Consider the following 22,520-nt stretch of genomic DNA (forward strand, 5'->3'; position numbering starts at 1 on the left):
AGTACATTTGTATAATATGTTTGCAAAAATGGGGGGGGGGGTGGCCATGGGCACCCCATGGGGGAATAGTTACGCCAGTGCTGTACTGGCACATTGGGAAAAGAAACGCCTTTTTACTAACACAAATAATTTGGCATGCTTCTTTTCCATTTTTATTGCAGGTTTCTGGATTATATATTTTTATTATGGACCGGAAACAGAGAGCAGCTGTATGACTTCGTAGGCTACTTGAAAGGAAACACTACATTCTTGGAATTTATGACTGAGATCTCTACTGATACTATTAGCTTTCTGGATGTGACCTTAAAACTTGGGACTAATTCAGTTATTGACACTTCTACCTATAGGAAAGACTGCTGGAAAAATCATGTTTTATATAGAACACAAATTCATCCTAAGTACACGTTCTCACATATTATGAGAGGGCATTTTCTATTTGCATCTAGACTCTGCACTCATGAGGAGCAGTATTACGAAGAACTCTTGTTTGTAGAAGAACAATTTAAACAGTGTGGATATCGAGAACGTGAAGTGAAACAAATGGGTGGAAGATGATCGAAAAGTAAGGAAATCTAAAGGAAGACATTATTTTTCTAAAAAGGAAGGATGTAGCACTAAGAGCACTGATAGGAAAGCTGAAGAACTATGATTTACTTTAACCTATAACAATGATGCGGGACAGATTTCCAATATTATTAAAGATAACTGGAAAATTCTGATCAGTGATGAGAAAATTAAGAACATAGGTGAAACTCCTAAATTTTGGTATAAGAATAAGAAGAACATTAAATGTTTATTGTGCTCTGATGATTAATTGAGAGGAAGGAGAACTGACCATCATGATTAAGTACATTTCCTTGTACTAGATGCAAGGCTTTGTAGTCATATTAATTCAGGTTACTCTTTCCAGCATCCTGTCACCAAGAAGAAATACAGACCTCAACTTTATGTGAACTGTTTGACAAAAATTGTCATTTATAAAACTAACTGATTTCGTAAGGAGAGAAATCTCTGACATCTGAGTGATACGAGATTGCATACATGGAGCAGTGCATTACCACAGCATTTATCAGGTTTCCAGGTCATACTTTTTCTTCTATGGTTCTCCAGATAATAAAAGATGATGTACGAGGGGGTGATATTATTAATAAAACTGAATTGGCTGAATTACAGCAGATTGTGGAATTGCAGGGGATGGTTCCTTTAAAACCAGTGCTAAAGGTGCAGAAGATTAGAGGAATCTGATTGGATATGTGATTGTTTAAAAGCTGGGAAGTGTTTGAATATGGTGAGAGATGAAGGCTCAGTAGCTGAAAGCACTTCTCATTTTATTCTTGTTTTTGTTCTGTACTTTTTACATTAAATTATTTTATGCTTGTCAGTGTGGTGGCCATAGAATGTGTTGCATTTTTAGTTTGCTATTACTTGATATACTGTTGGCCTTTAATAGTTGGAAGAATGTTTCTTTTTGGACAGCACAAACACTGCTAATACTATACAATTTTGTCAGCAGAGTGATGAAAAGCAGTAACTTCTAAACTGATTTTGTGTTTTGATAATACAACATGAACACAAGTATGATACATAGAGCTGACTTAACACTGTAAAACTGAAGGTGGCCTGATCTGTCATAAATGTACCATTTGGCTAACATAACTTAGTAAAGAAGCCTTATTTCTTTACATACAAAGATAACAATGTTTTCTAAGAACTAAACTTACATGGGAATGGAAAAAAGGAAATTTTGTCAGTAAGGATGACTGCAAGTAAAGATGCAGAAGATAGGCAAGAGGGGGCTTGAATTTACTGGAGAAAACTAGCAAAGTAACCAAGGTACTGGAAGCAAATAACTAGAGAGGGAATAGTAATAGAGTGGGATGAGACCAAGAAGACTGGACTGCAGGTTAGAGACTGGTAGGGATTATCATCAATGTATACTCAAAGAGAAAGGGATAGGAGAGTCCTAAGTGAAAGACCTGCTTTTTAGCTGAATCTAAAACAGAATCTGCTGTTAAAAAGATGATAATTAGTAGAGCATGTAAAGTATTGCATGTTAACTATAAGAATCGATCAGAGGAGGTTAGAAAAGATTTTAGAGAGAAACTGGAAAAGCTATTTACAAGAGAACAATGGGAGGTGTGTGTGTGTATATATGTATATATATACACACACACACACACACACACACACGCACACACATGTATACATATATATATATATATGATTCCACTTCATAATATTGAATTACTGAAAACCCAAACTTCATATGGTCGAGACCATATGACCGAGTTTTCAGTAACTCGAAATTAGGAAGTAGAATTAAAAAAAAAAACACATTGTTTCTACACGGGGGCAAGCCCCCCTGCACCCCCACACCCCCCTACTTAAATATACCAACTACGAAATCGCGCTACAGAGGGGAAAAGGGATATCTCCCATTCCGCACTGTATGCAGATGTGCAGAACGGGAGATTTCCTGTTTCCTCGCTATAATGCGATGATCACGGAAATGGTATATTTAAATAGGGAGAGTGCAGGGGGGATTGCCCCCTGCAGAAACTGTGTTTGGGGTTGTTTTTTTATTATTCCACTTTCTAATTTCAAGTTACTGAAACTCTATCATATGGTCTCGACCTTATGAAGTTCGGGTTTTCAAGATTTCGATATTATGAAGTGGAACCATATATGTGTGTATGTGTGTATGTGTTCACCATACTGCCAGCTAACTTCTCAACATAAACGTCTAGGAAAGGAATGCGTGTGTCAGACCATTCCATGGTGAAACTCAAGAACTCTAAAGCTGTATTCACCTCTCTGAAAAAATGTTCTAATTGTATAGATGTACCCTTCCAAACCAGAAAAAGATCATCTACAAAACGCCTGTAAAACGGTACATATTCCTGATACATCTCATTCTGGAAGAGGAATCTATGTTCCCATTCTGCCATGACCAGATTGGCGTAGCTATTGGCACAAGAAGTGCCCATAGCTACGCCATCTCGCTGAAGAAAAGACCGTTCCTGGAAACAGAACACATTAGACACCAAAATAGTCTCTAATAAATGGAGAGTCAAACCAATGTCAGAATCTGACACTGACCCTGATCTCCTTAAATGTGTGCCAACCATCTCAAGACCCTCAACGTTGGGTATAACTGTAAAGAGTGGTGAACACAGGGTTGCATCGTAAGTCCTGTCACAGGAACACTCTTTTACATCGCCACAGTATGCACCCTGGGTTCGTCTATAAGAACATTGTCCGTGGACAAGCCATGCGTACTTCCAGATACACACCTTGTGATTCAGTCTATAGAACGGGTCTTATGGATTTAGAGAATAGACTGAGAGAACGCAATTACAGCACATTAGACCTTACAGAGGGCATGAATGACATCACGACTCTTAGAGAAACTAGAGCCATGCCATATTTTTCTGATAGGGCTGAGGGATATTACTCAGCCAGTACTGAAGATGGACACACCACTGTTAGTTTGACTGGACAGAGCCAACAAATTGTCTTTCCGGTCTTTTATACCAAAGACATTGGTTTTATTAAAGACATTTTTACTAAACACTGGCATGTTTTATCAGTAGACCCCAAAATCAAAGAGATTAGTGGGGATAGACCAAGGTTTATATATCGTAACAAGAAGAATCTCAAGAACCTTCTATGTTATCCTAAGATCACACACCAACAGCTGCCAGTACAGGAACATTATATGGTACCATGCAATAGATGCAACTTTTGTTCCTACATTCTTACAGATCCAGTTTTTGTGTATCCTACAGCACCAGGTGAATACATCATACGCACTTGTGGCAGTTGTATGTCTAAGGATGTGGTATACTTAGCAACCTGTGTAGCCTGCCTAGCGTTCTATGTAGGCAAAACGAATCGCTGTCTCAGGGACAGGATTCGTGAACATGTATACCACATCAGGAAGGGCCATCTACACAATGCACTTGCCAAGCACACGCATGAGAATGGTCCACATCACCTTTTCAGATTTAGGATATTAGAACAAATTTTTAGAACACACAGAAGGGGAGATGTTAAGAATTATACGGAGGCGAGAGAGATACATTGGATCATTAAGTTTAGAGCTGATGTTTCACCGGGACTTAATGGCAAGGTTCCATTACGCCCCTTATTAAAGCTGAGGAGGTTGAGACACTGTAGATGAGTTATAGAAGAGTCAGAGGTTAGTGTTTAACAAGTATGATGTATTGTTTACATATTTCATATAGGTCTTAACCTATTGATTCTTATTCATATTGATGTCAGTGTACATCATTTTATTATTTTTTATGTATTTTATGTACAGGGTTTTGATCATGTAAGTTTTAGGTATGTTTTGATACTGTGTTTCAATATGGGTACATATACCTTTAAGCAGTATCTGCTAGTTTGGCGCCTTTTTGTATATTTAAGTAATGTAACATGATGGTTTGTTTGTATTGAGGTCTGAAGAAGCTACTTAGCGAAAGCGCTAACCTACCTTTGTTATTGCAATAAAACCTTGTTTTCATCCTTGGACAACGTTGGATTATTTTGTTTGATGGATTGATGTTATCTGGTTTATGGAACTTTGTAGGAGCGCTTTGAGCCCCTTCATTGTTTTGCTCTGTGGTTGCATTTTTGTTTACAGGTTTAAATTAGTTTTATTTATTTTAATTGGTGATTTCATGAACATGTTAATTGTATATTACCTTGAATAAATTCTTAGTCGGGGAGTTTTGTAAACTTAAAATGTATTTTATCTTTGATAAAAGAAGCAGTGGAAGACTGGTTTGTGTTTACAGCCATGACAGTGGCACTATTGTCAGGTGCTGAGAATTTAACGACCAGGTAAGAAGGGATTAAAGCAAAGGAATGGCAAGGTTGAAGATGGGACATCCACTTTGCTGGACACAACTGACTTGTGACACCAAGTTTAAGCTTTCTTGGCACTCTTCAGGCTTTTTCCTTAGCTGCTTGTATTGTGAATGAGTTTCCATATTTATCTGCTTCAGTCTTAGTTGTACTGTCCTTTCTAAGGAGTTCAAGACAGGTGACTTCTACAATACATCTGTTTGATGCCCCTTTTGGAGAATCTCTCATGTAGTATGGCCATCTGTAAAGGCTTCAGCTCTTCCTTATGGTAGTAAATATAGTACTGGCTGGCTTTACCCATTACTGTTGGGTTCCCCCAAGCATCATTTTACACTAGAATGATTGTAACTTTACTTCTGTAGAGGTCTTTGTAATTTTATTCATCTTGTGGTGGCACTAGCAACCTGGAGTAATAAGTGATATGCCTGCCTTTCAAATCTGATAGAAATATTTACTTCATTTCTAGTAATGCAGTATAGTAGTACTTCATAATGCTTTCACTGCCAGGTAGGAAGCTAAATATTCAGATTAGTAGTAACTGTTGTATAATGTATTAGTCACTGGAAGAAAACTAGTAGTAGTGATTCATTTGTACAGATTTCTTGGCAAAGAAACAAGATCTGCAGTTTGACAGGAATTAAGAGTATAAGGTACTCTTTTATTGAGAGTTTTGATGGAGGCATTACTCTCACCTTCTTTGCTCAAGACTCTGGGACAATGATAACATAATGGAGGGATAAAGGCCCGCATTTAGGGAATTTTTTGTGCATTACTCTAATTTCCATAAGTTAATATAACAGCATGTTTTGCATCAGCATGCATTTTCTGACCAATAAGTATGAACTTATAATGTCTGGTATTACTGACTGACTGTCATCCTTAATGATTTAAAAGATAAATCAAACATTTTATGAGGGATGGGGCCAGAAATATGAGGCAAAATCAGGGACAGCTGAGTGGTATGGATGCATACCAAAAGAGTGGAGACAGCATTAGTCTTCTTGACTTCTGTAATGCAGTCATTTTTGTTTTACCGTTTTTAAACAGATTGTGATCTCATCTTTCCCAAGTCTGAGCAGAAGCATGAAGCTAGCACAGTTGTGGTGAGTACTCAGATTTTTTTTTCTCTGTATGTTACTTTTTGGTGTTTTTGCTGTAATAAAACTGACCATAGATTTGTGTTAACACCCAAGAAATCAAAGTCAGAAGACACTTATCCAAAACATTCATCTTCAGAACAACAGAATTTGCAATCCTCAGCTACTGCTGAGCAGGTAAGATGATTACTCCTTTTGATATTATTATTGGAATCTGAAACATGAGTTTTGCCAGTACTAAGTATATTTAAGTAATACTGTACTTTGTTGGTCTGTGTGTGTGGGGTGTATATTGTTTTTAATATTACCTGTTTACAAGAAAACCATGTCATGGTACACTTCGCTCTCATCCAACACTCAGCAGAGTAATGACCTCCTGAGTATACCTCTCAACCTCTTAGAGTAAGAAATCTAGACATAGCCATAAAAAAGTGGTACAAATAGGGACAATTTTGAAATATTGCTCTTACAAACTTAGAAAGTTGATAGAATAACAGGTTTTGCATTAGCATTAATTTTCTGAAGGGTATGAGGTCTAAAACTCAAATGTCTGTCATTATCATCTAACTTCACTCTTCAATGATTTGACACTAATTTGCTAGAAAGCCACAATTTTATGAAAAACGGACCAAAAATATAAAGCAAAAATCTGGACATTCTGTGAAAATCTGCAGTTGAGAGGTATGTGAGGGTTGGATGCACATCCATAATGGCTGTTTATTGAATGTCTTAATGAATGCCCAGATGTCACATGCTTTAGAAGTGAAGAAATGTTTTTGTTTGAGAGTATAGTTAAGCATACAGAAATGTTCATCATATTGATCACTGCTGCAGTAGCTTTAGCTACATGGGTTATATCCTGCCAAAGATATAAGATCCGGCCAACATCCAAAGCTTCAGAGCAAATTCCATGCATCCGTACTGTTAGGCAGCTTGAGCTGAGCCGACTAAAAGACAAGTGTGGGTACGGAGCTTTACTGCTGTCGAAGAGTACACTCTTCTGATGCTTTCAAAGATGGCTTGTGGTGTTCCATTGCTGGGCAGATACATTCCTTTGGGGATAGACTTCCATTTAATAATTTCATTTATATTTGATTTTCCTTTTCAGGAAAGTTATATTAAAGCTAGATGTTTGTGGTTTAACTGCCTCAAGACTGTATTGTACTGTAATTTTAAACAGGGCACTCTTTCTTCTTGTCAGTTTAAAGTAACTCAAAACCATTTTTATGTGGAGACATTTTGCTTTGTGGGACTGGCAAAGTATTTTAACCTGCTTTCTACTTTGTCTTTGAGAAAAAAGACTTTTAAAGAGTTTAAGTATTTACCGGCATTTGCTGCTTGTTTTCCCTGTGCAGGAGACACCATTTTTGGCTTGAGCATAGGCACAGTCTTTCAATCCCATGATTGGTCCTTTCAGTCACAAAAAGAAACAGTTGCACAAACAGCCTTTGCCATCACAGCGGGCTGGTAGTTTGCCTCAGCCAGAGGTAGGTGACTCTGCTGTGGCCATTAGTTGCACCTCAAACCATTCATCTTTTACCCCTAATCCCCTCTGGTGTATCACCTACAGCCACTATGAACTAGAGGTTAGCCATATCCTCTGTGGCTTTTGGGGACCCCTCAGTGGACAAGGAAGAGCTATTTTTGTTGGCCCAGGGAGAGGAAATAGGGAAGGCATCCCGTTTTGTCAGAATGTTGTGCATATCCCTGGGGAAGCAGCTGTCGCCATTAATAACACTCCTGGTCCAATTTTTCCTTTCAAAAAGAAACCAAAAAATAAACCTGTATCTCTCTCTTTCTCTGTTTCTCATTTATGCACCATGTGTTACATTGGGCAACTAGTACCTTTCAGTGCCCGTTAGTTCTGTAGCGGTTACGGCTTTTATGGGCTCAGGCTGCTAGCCCAAGGCCCAACCCTCCTCAGAGGGTGCAACACACACACACTTCAGGCTAATTTAGAGTGTCCAAGTCAACCAATGCAAGTCTTTGGAATGTGGGAGGAAGCTAGTGCACCTGGAGGAAACCCATGTGAATGTATGGAGGACATGCAGACTTCACACAGAAGGGCACCCCAACCAAGAATTGAACTGGAGAACCTCTTGCTGTGAGATGACAACGCTAACTACTACACCACTGTGCTGCCCAAACCTTTATCTACTCCTCCTCAAATTTCCTTAGTAAGGAATAGTGTATTGGGTCTGGCTCATGGTTTAATTCAGGGTATTGATCTTTCTTGTAAAGTAGTTTCTGGTAAAAGAAAGAAGGATACCTCATTTCTTGAAGAGATTTAAGATTCCTGTTTCTGGACAGGAGGATGAAGGGACAGGTACAGGGCTTTCTTCTCAAGATTTATAATTCAGACTCAGAATAGAGTTCTTTTTTGACTATACCTGTGTGTGTGGGGGGTCTCTTTCTCTGAGATTGTTTCTAGAATGTACTAGTGTTTTCAGTTGGAGAGCACTGTGGTTTCTCAGTCCCTAAGAAAATACTGTGACATGTTACAGAAGGAATTTCCAGAACCTGCACCCATTCCTCCACTTCTGTTAGCTCTGGAGGATGTGTCTGTTACTGTCGGCCAGCTGCTCCTGAAAAAACAGATAGGATATATAAAGTTTCTCATTCTTTAGAATTGTTATACTGTCTTCCCAAACCTGATCCAGCAGCTGTAACTTTAGTTAAGCTGTCTGCAGCTAAACACTTAGTTCCAATCCTACAGTTTCTGATAAGGATGGAAGATTGTTAGGTGGAAATTGATCAATTTATGTATTGCTGAGTTGATGACATTTGTATGGAAATGTATAATGTTTGTAACTGTGAAAATATTAACATAGTTTTACTTTTATATAAATGTATGTTTGCCTTTGTCTTAAGTGATAATTCAGTAAAGGTATTAAAGAAAGATGGGAAGATTATAGATAAATATGGGGAAAAGTGCATGCTTCTGCAACTTTGATTTTCAGAATTTTGAATTGTTAGGCTCATATGTTAAGGTTTGTCATGGTTACTTGAGACAGTATGAGGGATGATTTATCTGCAATTTCTTCTTGTGATGAGAAATCTGTTTTAAATAATTTAATTACTTCTGTTGTTCAAGTCACTACTAACTCAGTTGTGTGTGTGTTGATACTCCTTTAAGGGCTATGGTCACTGGTACTGTTTTGAGAAGGTTTGCACTGATGCATTCTCAGAACCTTCCAGGTGATGTTAAAAATGAGACTTTAAATTCTCCTTTGGATAGAGAATTAGTTTTTGGCCCCTTTGCTGCCTAGGTGATCAAAAAGTGTGATAAAAGGGATAAGATGATCCAGGTAATCCCTCAAGATTTCCCAGTCCTCCCTTTTCAAAATTTTTCATGAGATTTTGCAACTCCCTATCCATTTTTTTAAGAAACAAAATATAGTCTCAGTAAAATGCAGGTAAACAGACTTTTGGCATGGGGATTCCAAGAATAATTCTAGCAACTCTCAAAACCAAGGACAGACCATTAAGTCAGAATAACTATTTAAGAGACTTTGTTTCCCCCTCCCATGCTGGCAGCCCCCTTTTTCTTCCAGAAAGTCTGAATCTCCATTTTTCTTGCTAGCAACAGATAGTTTCATACAAAGTGGATGTTCTTCATGTTTCACTGTTGTAGTCATCACACTTGAGTTGTCCTGCCAGGGGTAGCCCTCAGTCAGCCTGAATACCAGAGGCTTAGTATTTCTGCTTTGGTTACTGTCGCTCCAGGACTGACGTCAGGTTGTCTGTGATATAAAATCAGGCAACCGACGCCATTACATCAGTCTTTCTTGCCGGGAAGCCCGAAGCAGAAGCAGTTCGCACGAGTGCTGGTCGGCCGCTACCCGAGTTTCGTTTCCAAATTGAAGTTGAAGTCTTCTAAAGCTAAGTACCCCGTTGGGGATCCTTTTTTCTTGCTATAACCAATCTCAGAAAAAGTTAACAATTGTCTCGTCTGTGGAAAGCAAATGCCACACCGAGACTTCCATTCTTACTGCGTCACCTATTTAGGCCCAGACCACGACGTCCCTTGCTCTCGCTTTTGTGCTTTATTCAAGGCCGGAACTATACATTGTTGGGCCCTTATTGTAGCTAGATATTTTCACTCTCAGTCTTCGAATTCCAATATGGCTTCAGTAAGCCATCCTGGCTACCGATCTTCTGAAAAAAACATAAGGATAAAGGCAAAGACAGACCGCACAGGTCCAAAACTGCTGACGACGCTTCCGTTAAACTAGTCGTCAGTTCTCCGGCCCTCAGTGAGTCGCTTTTGCAGTCCTGATCCCCGTTTCTGTGGACTCACAGGCCGCTACCGAGAACCTTTCAGAGTCGGGTATGCTGCAAGACTCTTCTTTGACTAAGGATCCTGCTGATGTCTCTACCTTGCATGGGTCCAGAGCCCCTGAGCAGGCACTGGCTTCCAAGGAAGTTTTTCACACTACCGATACTAAACACAAACTGTCAACTTCTTTCGTGACTTCAGTTCTTTCTAAAACTACCAAGTTTCTAAGCCCCAGGGTACGAACTATGCCCAAAAACCAATGACCCAAGCTCAGGCACATGCCTCAATCTCAAATGCTTAAAATGGTGGAAGACCTTATTATGCTTATTGGGGGAAGCCAGGCTACCCCTTCCAAAAAAAAAAAAAAAGAAGACTGAACTGGAGTCTGATGACTCTGATGCTTCTGAATATGAAGACATGCAACCCCTCTCTGCTTATGAGGATTCTGATGTTGAGGAATCCACTCCTTCTGCCTCTCCCCCTGAGGATTTTTCATTTGGTGAAACCCTATATACCTTGAGGGAGCATTTCCAATGGGAATGTCAGGACTATCCTCAGCCAAAAAAGAGACTCGGGGTATTCTTAGATTTACCAAAGCACAGACATTTAGCCATTCCTCCTGTCCTGGATGTTGTGGATGTTTTAATGGAATCCAGTTTGACTCCTGACACCCTTCCTCCGGCTCCCAGGAAACCTGACAGGTACTACAGAGTCCCAGACACTCTTAAATTCCTTTTCAAAAATCCTACTGTTGACGCAGAGGTCATCTCCCAAGGACCTAAAGGAATTAAAGCAACCTCAGCTAAGAATCCCTCCCCCTCAGACAGGGATTCCCGAGCTTTAGACAGATGGGGTAAAAAAGTATACACCTCTGCAACTCTTGTTATTAGTGCACTAAATTATCAGTTCCGGATGCTGAAATATCAGCAGCATACCATGGAACTCCTCAAACAAAAAATATCTTCCTTTCCTGCTTGTGTAGCAAATAAAGAATTGCAAGAGCTTATACATTCTGCAAGCCAAGTTACTAAGCACACCTTGCAGTGTGGCTTTGATGCCCTAGAAGCATCTTGCAGGGCAGCAGTCACTGGTTCTGTCCTTAGAAGGTATGCTTGGCTTAAGGAACAGACCTTGCCAGACCATGTCATATCAAAATTATTGGATGCACCATTGAACAAAGACAATTTGTTTGGCACCAAGGCAGAAGAGGTCTTAAAAAAGATGTAAGAAAAAGCTAACTCTATGCAGACAGTTAAAGACTTTTTACAGGTCCAGCCTCCGAGGTTCAGTAGGCATTGCCCCTCTAAGCACTGGTCCTTTCTGACCCCCTCCAGGTCAGCTCAGCCCAGACCCAGGGGAAGCAGATCCCCCAGACAGCAGTCCCAGGGAATGCAGAGATCTAAGCAATGGAGTTCCTCCTCTTTAAAAACAGGGAGTGCTAAGCCATCCCCTTATGGTAAGAACTCACAATGACTTTCCACTTCCACCCCTTACCTCTGCCCACCTGCTTGTCCCCCTAGGAGGGTAACTCTCCTTCCATGCAACCAACTGGACCTCTATTACCAACGACCGATGGGTCCTCAACATAGTGTCCCAGGGATACAAATTTTATTTCCACACTTGCCAACCCCAAAAGGGTTCCCAGATCTTCCTCCAAACCAGTGGGCAGAGGCCAAAAAGCAAGTCCTTTCCCTGCTCTCCATGAGGGCAATACGGCATGTTCCTGCAGAACAGATAGGCCAAGGTTTCTATTCCAGACTCTTCCTGGTACTCAGAAAAGAGGGCACCCGGTGCCCAATCCTCGATATGTCCATTCTGGTGATACCAAAATTCAAAATGCTCACCCTCCAGCAGCTTCTTCCTATGCTTTCCAAGGATGCTTGGTTAGCCACCCTAGACCTAAAAGAGGCCTACCTACACACCCCAATCAGGGAATCTTGCAGGAAATATCTACGTTTCAGGGCAGGATCTATGCACTTTCAGTTCTTTGCGCTTCCCTGTAGCTTATCCACTGCTCCCAGAGTTTTCACAAAATGCCTGGCTCCAGCCATTGCTTTTTGCAGACAAAAAAATATTCAAATTTACCCCACTTAGACAATTGGCTGATTCAGGCAGACAGTCTGGAAAAGCTGTTATAGCATCTGACCTTTTGTAAAGGACCTACTGACCTCCCTGGGGTATACTATCAATGAAAAGAAATCAAAACTAGTCCCCACACAAATAATTGTATTCCTGGGAGCAAGCCTGGACACAGCATCCCAGATGGCATTCCTTACTCCAGAAAAACAGGCCTGTCTGACGGGCTACTTCTCTCAAATAGCCATCAGAACCCAGTTACCCACAAGGAAAATCCTGCAAGCTGTAGGGTTCATGGCCTCCTGCATTCTACTCATTCCATATGCCAGACTGCATATGAGGAAACTGCAGTGGTACCTAAAAAGCCCTTGGTATCAACACTCAAGACCTGGAAACTGTCATACCAAGGATACCCTGTCTAAGGAAATATTTTCTTTGGTGGGCAGCAGCATGCAACCACAACAAGGGACTTCCCTTCTCACTACCCCACGCCGCCCAGACCCTCACCACAGACGCATCAGACTATGCTTGGGGTGCACACCTGGATGGCAGGTGCATTCAGGGCCATTGGAGTCCAAATCAAATACATCTGCACATCAACTAAAAAGATGCTAGCTGTTCAGCACACCCTGACAGCTTTCAGACCCCTACTCTCCCCGGGGCCTCTACTGATCAAAACAGACAACACCACAGTGATGTGTTATATCAACAAGCAGGGAGGAACTCTCTCCTATCCTCTCTGCAGGCTTGCCATAACCCTTTGGCACACAGCCTCAGCCATGCAAATACACCTGCTAGCAGGTGTATTTGCATGGCTCTTTGGCACACAGCCTCAGCCATGCAAATTCCTGCCAGGCTCCCTAAACTCTCAGGCAGACAACTTAAGAAGAAACCTGCTTAGACCCACACAAGTGCAGCTAGACCATAGAACCTTCACCATTGTAACCCAGAAATGGGGCACCCCGAAGGTGGACCTCTTTGCCTCCCACACCAGTCATCAGCTCAACAAACTCTGCACCAGGGAACCTCACAGCAAGGCCTGGAAAGTGGATGCTCTATCCTTCCAATGGGTAAACCTCTCGGTCTGTGCATTTCCCCCCACCACTCATTTCAAGGGTACTGCTCAAAATAAGGGAGGAAAAACCAAGGGCAATCCTGATTGCCCCAGACTGGCAATGCTAGCACTGGTACCAACTGCTGTGCAGCCTGTCACCCTTGCCACCATGACACCTACCTCAGATCCCAACACTCCTGAACCAGAAGAATGGAGAATTCATGCATCCCCAATTGCAGACCCTCAACCTGGCAGCCTGGCTTATTCCCTGATCTCTCCTCAAGCTGCCAGCCTAAGCAAACAAGTCCTAGATGTTATACTTGAGGTCAGACGCCCCAGCACTAGAAAATTCTATGCTGACAAGTGGAAAAGGTTTTGCACCTGGATCCAGGCTAAGGGAGCCGAAACAGCACAGCCCTCCCTATCTCTCATCCTGGATTACCTAGCAGACCTACTACACAGGGGGTCTATCCTTCTCTTCTATTAAAATTCATGCCTCTGACATCTCTGCTCATTACAGCACAGAGTCTCCTCTCTTCTCACACCCTCTCATCAGATAGTTCCCTAGAGGGGCTAATAACTTAAGGCCACCCAGAAGAGCTCCTACCCCAGCTTGGGACCTTAACTTTGTGTTGGAAAAGCTCACCCTACCCCCCTTTTAACCTGCAGCTTCAGCAGAGTTAAAATTCCTCTCTTGGAAAACAGTCTTGCTTCTGGCCATCACTTCAGATAGAAGAGTTTCAGAGCTACAAGCAATCATGGCTGTAGAGCCCTTCATCATTTTCCATGCTGACACAGTCTCCCTCAGGACTAACCCATCCTTCATGCCTAAAGTGGTGTCCAGTGTGGCTCTCAACCAATCCATTCATTTGCCCACCTTTTTCCCTAACCCACAAAACAAGGGGAAAAGGATTCTTCACTCTCTAGATGTGCACAGACAGCTCAGATTCTAGCTGGATAGGACTAAATGTTTTAGAAAAACTGACCAATTGCTAGTCAGCTTCACAGCAGGGGCAGAGGGCAAGGCCATATCCAAACAATCTCCAAATGGATAGCACACTGCATCCATTTCTGCTATAAACAGCACAGGAAAAAGCCCTCAAAGGGTGTCAGGATGCATTCCACCAGGGCAGCTTTCACCTCTGCAGCTTTTCTCAGAGGGGTCCCCACCAGGGACATCCTGGAGGCTGCAGCATGGACTTCCGTTCATACCTTCACCAAGCATTACCACTTGCCTATCTTCTCCAAATCCAGGGCAGGCTTTGCCACTGCAGTCTTGCTGGGTATACTAGCCAGCCCCCAGTCTTCTTAACTACCTCCACCCTTTTCTTCAGCTTTGGGAATCAACTCAAGTGTGACGACTGCAACAGTGAAACATGAAGAACATAGTACAGTTGTGTATACTTACCATAAATGTAGATGTTCGAGTGTGTTCACTGTTGCAGTCCTGGTTTCCCACCCTCCATCCCCCTTGTCTCTCTCTCTCTCTCTCTCTTCCTCTCTCCTTACAGGGAATTTTTGGTATTTACTTTCTACTGGTGGTGTTCTTACACCATAGCCTAGCTCTGTTTTGGGGGGTTCCTGACAGTTGGGGCAAGAAAAACTGATGTAATGGCATTGGCTGCCTGATTTTATACCACTGACGACCTGACGTCAGTCCTGGAGCGAAAGCAACTGACGCAGAAATACTAAGCCTCTGCTATTCGGGCCGACTGAGGGCTACCCCTGGCAGGATAACCCAAGTGTGATGACTGCAACAGTGAATGCACTCAAACATCTATATTTATGGTAAGTGTACACAGCTGTACTTTCTGAAGGTCATTCATCAAGATTACAGATGGCAGTGGGAGGAAATTATTTCCTTTCTGGGGATAATTACTCATTTTCCTGACCAGACTCTTATTTCCACCTGTCCATCACATGCTCTCCCAGGGAAAGAGGTTTTATTCAAGGATATATATAGTACCAAAGAAAGAAAATTGTTGGATACCAATTGTGGATCTTTCTTTCCTAAACCTGTTTGTGATAGAGCCTGAATTCAAAACGATGTCACTTCACGTTACCTCTTCTTCCTTATTTAAGTTTCCTGGTAACACTAGATTTAAAAGATGCTTATCATCCCATTTCTTTTCATCCAGACTTTAGGCATTTCTTAAGGTTTTGTGTCTGCATCACATTATGGGTTTTCTGCCTTATCGTTTGGACTATTTGCTGTACCAAGAGTGTTCACAAAGTGTCTAGGTCTAGTTATAGCTCATTGCAGGCTACATGGTATCCACATTTTTCCATATTTAGACAACTTGCTTATCTTTGCAGAGTCTTTTTCAAAGTGTTAGAAATCTCTGTCTTGGGTGAGAGATCTATAAAACAAGCTGGGATTCCAAGAAAGCATTCAAAAGTCTGTCTTGACTGTTTCTCACATGATTGTGTTTCTGGGATGTCAACTAGACACCTCAGTTCGAAGAGCTTTTCTTCCCTAGAAAAAAATAAATCTTTATCTAGATCTGTTTTTAAGTTTTCCCACTCAGACTTTGGTCACTCTGAGGAAATACCTCAGGGCTGTGGGTCTCATTGTATCTATGATTCACATGATAACCTTGGCAAGATTCCACATGAGAAAGATCCAGTGGCATCTGAAGTCTCTTTGGTCCCAGCAACAACACCCATTGTATTTTCAGATCCCAGTGCTGTGGTTTGTTAGAAGAGAAATCACTTGGTGGAGACAACAAATATCTTAAAATCCAGGTTTCCCCTTCTCTCTCTAGCTTCCAAAGCAGTCATTCACCACAGATGCATCATACTTTGCTTGGGGAGTAGTTTCAGGAGGGGTAAAAGTACAAAATGTGTGTGACACCAAGGAAAGATGCAGGCACATAAATAAGGAGATGCTTGTGCTGGTTAAGGCACTCAGTTCTCTGAATCATCTTTAGTCCCCAGCACATCTTCAGGTCGTTACAGAGAATACCACAGACATGTGGTAAATCGGTCATTTTTGTTTTCCATACTAGTTAGTGGGTGGATTTGGCTTAATGGTCAAGGTCTTTGCCTCATAGACACAAGGTACTGGGTTTAATTCTGACCTCAGGTTATTGGCTAGGCTTAAACTGGTCCTTCAGGGCAGTTAGCCTAGTAGTCACCTATGAACCTATAATCAAGCAAGGGGGGGGGGGGGACAGGTCATACCCCCCTCTGCAAACTAACCATGTTAACTTGGGCTGTAGCTTCACAGCACAGTCTAACACTACAGGAATCCTATATTCTGTCAGAGCAAAATTATGTGACAGAGAAGCAGAGCAGGACAAAGGCAGACCATCATGAATGGGAACTAGATCGGGGGGATCTTCCAAAATTTGTTTAGTCTGTCGAGAGTTCCTCAAGTAGGCCTCTCTGCCTCCTCTATGAATAATCAGCTGGCAAGATTCTGTTTCAGAACTCCGTGCCAGAAGGCCCTGAAGACAGATGCCTTTTTTTTTCCTTAGACAGGAGTGTTCCAGTATGCTTTTCTACTAATATCAAGGGTACTTCTGAAGATTCAGAAGGAGTCCCCCATTATCATTGTGGTGACTCCCTTCTTGCCCAGGCAGCCTTGGTTCTCCCTTCTTTTGGAAATGGCCAGGGGCAAATACCACAAACTTCCTCACGGACTGGATCTGCTCACACAAGAACAGGGGTGTTTAATATACCCAACACTGATCAACTTCAGTTGACTGCCTGAATGATAGGGTCTTATTTCCTTTTAGACACCTGTTTACTGAGGACATGCTACTAATGGAGGCAAGAAAGCTTGCTACTAGAAAATCATATATTAGCAAGTTGAAAAGGTTTTCTTGTTGGTGCCAACAATATAACCAGCTCCCATTCAGAGCTAGTTGTTCTCTGGTTTTGCAATATTTGTGTGAGTTACTATCCTATGTACCTTTCTTACTCCTCTGTCAAGGTTAATTTTATCGGCCATTTCAGTATGGCTGCCAATGGATCTTCCTTTTCTACTGTTCAAACTTATTTTGAAAGGGGTTTTGCATAATTGTACTCCAAGAAAACGGGTGTCCTCCGTGGGATCTTAATTTTGTGTTGCAAAAACTAACACTTGCTCCATTTGAACCTGTTAACCTGGCTTACTTAAGGTTCTTAAGGTGGAAAACAGTTTTACTAATTGCTGTGACATCTGCATGAAGAATGTCTGAGTTGCAAGCTGTCATGGTAAGTCAACCCTATGTCATTCTCCACAGGGACAGGGTTTCTTTGAGAACTGTCAATGCCAGAGACACTTGTCATTGGTAATTCCATAGTCAGACACACTGACGTCCCGCTCACCAGACTGAGTAAGGAGAAGGTCACAGTAAGCTGCCTGTCGGGCGCTAGAATCCGCCACATAACGCAAGCACTCAGGTCTCTCAACAGCAGGTACAAGTACGACTCAGTCATTGTCCACGCTGGTGTCAACGACCTGAGACGTACCTCCTTGGACTACATGAAAAGGGACATCGAGGAGCTCTCTGATTATGTAGCCCAGGCAGATATGACCCTGACCTTGAGCAGTATCCTACCTTCACCTAGAATGATGCCACAATACAGTGATAAGATGATCAGCTTTAATAATTGGCTTAAATTCTGGTGTCATTCAAAGGGGATCCAATGTCTGTCTGCCTGGGATGACATGCTGGACAAGCCACGCTGCTTCGCAAGGGACGGCTTGCACCTGTCACCCTGGGCTTCGGATATTGGCAAAGGCTCTTGCCACCCCATAGTGCCTTTTTAGGCAAGGCTCAAATTCTAAACCTACCACCCTAGAACACCAAAGAGGAAAAAAACTAAGGGTAATGCTGCTCAATGCCAGAAGTCTCAATCTCAAGATGCACGCACTCGAGGCCCTTCTCAATATGGAGAACATCGATGTCTGTGCTGTGACAGAAACCTGGTTCAAGGCTCCTGAGAGCACCCCAGCACTAACAGGTTTCACCTCATATCATGCTCCGGCCCCAAAATCCGGACAACACCAAGAAAGGAGGGGGGGGTGTCCATATTCATAAAGGACACCCACACCTCAAGGATGGTGGCAACGCACGATGCATCGGAGACCATCCAGGTGCAATTAACCATAGGCAAGACTGCTCTGCAATTTGTAGCATGTTACAGGCCACCCTCTCAAACTCAGGAACCTCACATGGCCTTCCTGAAAACATTGGAGGGATAAATGTATCTCCAAACACCATCATACTAGGTGACTTCAACTACCCTAATATAGACTGGGAACACTACTCAAGCCCGAACACTCTAACCCAAAGATTCCTGGAGTTCATAAACTCAAATGCCATGGAACAACTAGTCACCATCCCCACAAGAGGAGAAAACATACTTGATCTCATCATCACGAACATGGGATCAAAATGTTCAACACCGAAGCATACCCTCACTGGTGAGATCAGATCATAAACTAATCTCGCTGGAGGTCCTCATCCCGCCCCACCTGAAACAAAAAAGACCACAGTGAAAAACTTCTCAAAAGCCGATTTCACACTTCTAAAAACTAGTGTGGTCTCCTTTAAGGCCCCTGAGCCAGTGGTAAACATTACTCAAACCGCTGAATCACTTACAAATGCCTTCTACCAGCACCTACAGGACTGCATGGATCAGGCAATCCCAAACAAAACTAAGACTCTCTGTACCAAAGGCAAGCGTCCAGTCTGGTGGACCCCAGCCATAAACAAGCTCTACAACAAAAGGAGGAAGCTACTACAAGATAGAGCAAAATCCTTGAAAGGTAAGACACCTTTGATCATTATAAGTAAAAACTAAGAGCTCTCATAAAATCATCCAAGGCAAATTTTGAGAGAAAAATCGCCAAGGACTCTAAAGACAATCATAAGGCCTTCTTTAGCTATGTTAGAAACCTAGGAGGAAACTCCCAGATATGCTCAGAATTAGTTCAAAATGATGTGAAAATTACTGAACCTACACACATTGCTAACATACTGGCTGACAGGTTCAGTACAAACTTCTCCACCCCCTCCCCAAAAGGAGAGATATCTATTCCAGAGGATTGTAGCCCCCAAACATCTCCAACGCCCAGGTGAGAACTGCCCTCACTAAGGCAAAAACACAGCATCCATGGGACCAGATGGTGTCCCCGGCTGTGTGCTTCATGAACTCAACGAGGAATTAAACCCACAGTTAGGACAGCTGTTTAATCTTAGCCTCACCTCAGGATACGTACCCAAGGAGTGGCGCGGCGACTGTGGTCCCACTTCATAAGGGTGCCACCACAGACCCTGGAAATTACCGCCCCATTAGCTTGACAAGCCTTATCTGCAAAGCCATGGAGAGGATCATAATGGAACTCATAAATAAAGACATAGGGAACTTGCAGACTTTGGATCCAACCCAGTTTGGCTTTGTCAAAGGCAGATCCTGCCTCTTAAACTTGGTTGACTTTTTCGAGACAGTCACCAAGGCCATTGATGAGGAAAGGCAGTCCATACAGCCTACCTCGACCTGGCAAAGGTCCTTGACACAATACCTCACTCAGGTATCATCGAAAAACTCATCAGCTTGAATGTAAACCCATACATCACAAGATGGGTTGCAAACTGGCTAAGTGACAGAACCCACAGGGTCAGAGTTGCTGGAGCCATGTCAGACTCAAAGCCTGTCACAAGTGGTGTCCCACAGGGCTCAGTCCTGGGTCCACTCTTGTTCGGCATCTACTTTTCTGAAGTACAAGCAAACACAGGAGGGTTATGGCTGAAAAAGTTTGCAGATGACTGCAAACTGGGCGCCATAGTCGAAAACACATCTGACACAGATATCCACCAGGAGGGCCTCACAGAAACGGATAACTGGTGCCAGAGCCATGGCCCGAAGTTAAACGCCAAAAAATGCATAGTCATACCCTTCGGGAAAAACAAGGTTACCCCTAGCTACCATATAGGTGGCAATCCACTGAGCACAGGAAAAAGTCATCAGGAATCTGGGGACCCAAGTTGACAGTAGCCTTTCGTTTGACACTCATGTTGCTAAAGTAGTTAGGAAAACCTTCTATATCGCCCACCTGATCATGAAGGGATTCACATCTAGATCAAGGGAGGTCATCGTCCCCCTGTACTCATCACTCATTAGACCTATGATTGAGTACAATGCCCCGTTCGGAATGTATCTGACCAGACACCTGCTGCAGCTTGAAAGGCCCCAAAAGTTCCTCACCAAAAGGATAAAGGGTCTCAAAAATATGTCTTATGCTGCCCGACTGAAAGAACTCCAGCTCTATTCAGTCTCATACCGCTTGCTCAGAGGTGACCTGTGCCTGACATATAAGGCCATGTCAAACCCAGATTTGATGAATATGCTTCACCTCAAAAATCTAGATCCCTCAGAACCACAAGGGCGGAGACTTAAACCTTGACACGGTTATAAATAGAACGTGCTGGAGGGACAGATTCATCACCCAGAGACTCCCTATGCTGTGGAACAAAATCCCGGTACATGTGAGGCAGAGCACCTCTCTGGCCTTGTTCAAGAGGAATCTTGACCAATGGATGGGAGATCGCAGATATACTCCAGGGATTACTTCAGTGTCACTGCTTGACAGAGGCACAGAAAAATGATAGGCATAGTTTTTATTCAAACTAAAGGGGTGGCGAAAGCCACATAACTATGGGCTAGGCTTATAAATGCCCTTGGGCTGATAGCCTAGTATGAACCTATGAACTATTCCTTCTTTTAAGCCTAAAGTGGTATCTGAGTTTACAAACTGTCTACCTCCCTGTTTTCTTTCTTATCCTAAATATGAGGAGAAAGGATACTGCATACCTTGGATGTCCACAGACAATTCAAGTACTATCTTGACCAAATTAAATCTTTCAGATCTTCATGTCTGCTGTTCATTTTTTCTGAAGGCAAGAAGGGACTACCTGTGTCAGAACAGACCATTTCCAAATTGTTGTCTAAGGCTATTACCTTTTGTTATACCCACCACAATAAAACTATTACAGGCAGGGTCAAGGTCCCACTCTACCAGGTCCTTGGCTTTATCTATGGCTTTTTGGAAAGGTTGGATTCTAGAAGTATTCTAGTAGCTTCAACTTGGTCCTCTGTACACACTGTCACAAAGCAGTATAAGCTTGATTCCTTCCTTAGGTCTAGATCAGGCTTTGTAAGAAAATAGTTTAAAAATCAGCTTGTGTGCTGTAGTTAGTTGAATGAAATTTAGGTATCCTGGGAGTTCTAACCAATTTAGAGCATGTAGGGAGTTGCAGTGGTGAGTAAAGGATTTGGATCCTTTGGCAAACTTTGAAATTTTGTTATATGAATTTATTGTTTTTGTAAATATTTTATAAGTGATTGACTTAGCTCGTACATTTCAAGATATGTAAAATCTTGTCTTGCTGTATGTTGAATGTTAAACTGTTGTTCTTATATGCTGTGCTAATACATTGTATATTTTCTTTCTGTCTGGAGCATTTCTCCTCCGGCCTCCATTGAAAATGTGCTACCTTGGCCCAATGGACTTTCCCGGTTAACAAACTGAAGTAAATAAATAAATTGTCTAGTGGCTCTTGGACTATTCTCCTCCTTCCTCACAAATGCAGTAAGTTAGGGTAATCTTCCCGTATGGCCAAAGCTATTTTGCAGCAGTGATCAATATGATGGAATGTGGTACAATTGTGCAAGCAAACTTGCATAACAGAAGATGTTCGAATAATCACTGCTACAGTAGTCACTCCCTTCATCCCACTTTTTTTTTTGGTGTGTTAATGCCAAAATGTGGTTATTTTTGTTCTTCCTAGCATTGTTCTTCCAGGACTCCACCTCCCTCCCTTCCTGTCTCTGTTGACAGGAAAGCTGTGAATGGTTTGATGCCCAAACTTTTTTTTTAGTCAGCTCAACTCTGGCTTCCTGACAGTTTTGGCACATGAAGGTGCCCTGAGGCTTTGGAAGCTAACCAGCCATTGTATCCTTGGCAGGATACAACACATATAGCTAAAGCTACTGCCACATTGATTTTTCAAGCATCTACTGCTGTGGTAAGTTTACTTGTACAACTGTACTTTCTCTTGTTGCAGGGCAATTTAGCAGAAAAGTGGAAGATGTTAATCATTCACACTGCTGCAGTAGCCTTTAGGCTGCATGAATTGTTTCATTACCT

The 22,520-nt window shown here is 42.2% G+C and overlaps 1 protein-coding gene across 2 annotated transcripts in view; it reads left to right on the top strand.

The window, feature by feature from the left end:
- The window catches only part of OTUD4 (OTU deubiquitinase 4), a 2,240,995-nt gene that overhangs the window by 1,989,242 nt on the left and 229,233 nt on the right, over nt 1–22,520 (top strand). For both annotated transcript variants that reach the window (XM_044062226.1, XM_044062227.1), the window contains 2 exons: nt 5,920–5,975; nt 6,066–6,146. In XM_044062226.1, the coding sequence (XP_043918161.1) occupies nt 5,920–5,975; nt 6,066–6,146 (137 nt within the window). The remainder of the gene's footprint in view (nt 1–5,919; nt 5,976–6,065; nt 6,147–22,520) is intronic.

This window comes from Protopterus annectens, chromosome 2.part1, assembly GCF_019279795.1.
Source record: "Protopterus annectens isolate FY-2018-M chromosome 2.part1, PAN1.0, whole genome shotgun sequence".
Lineage (NCBI taxonomy): Eukaryota > Metazoa > Chordata > Ceratodontiformes > Protopteridae > Protopterus > Protopterus annectens.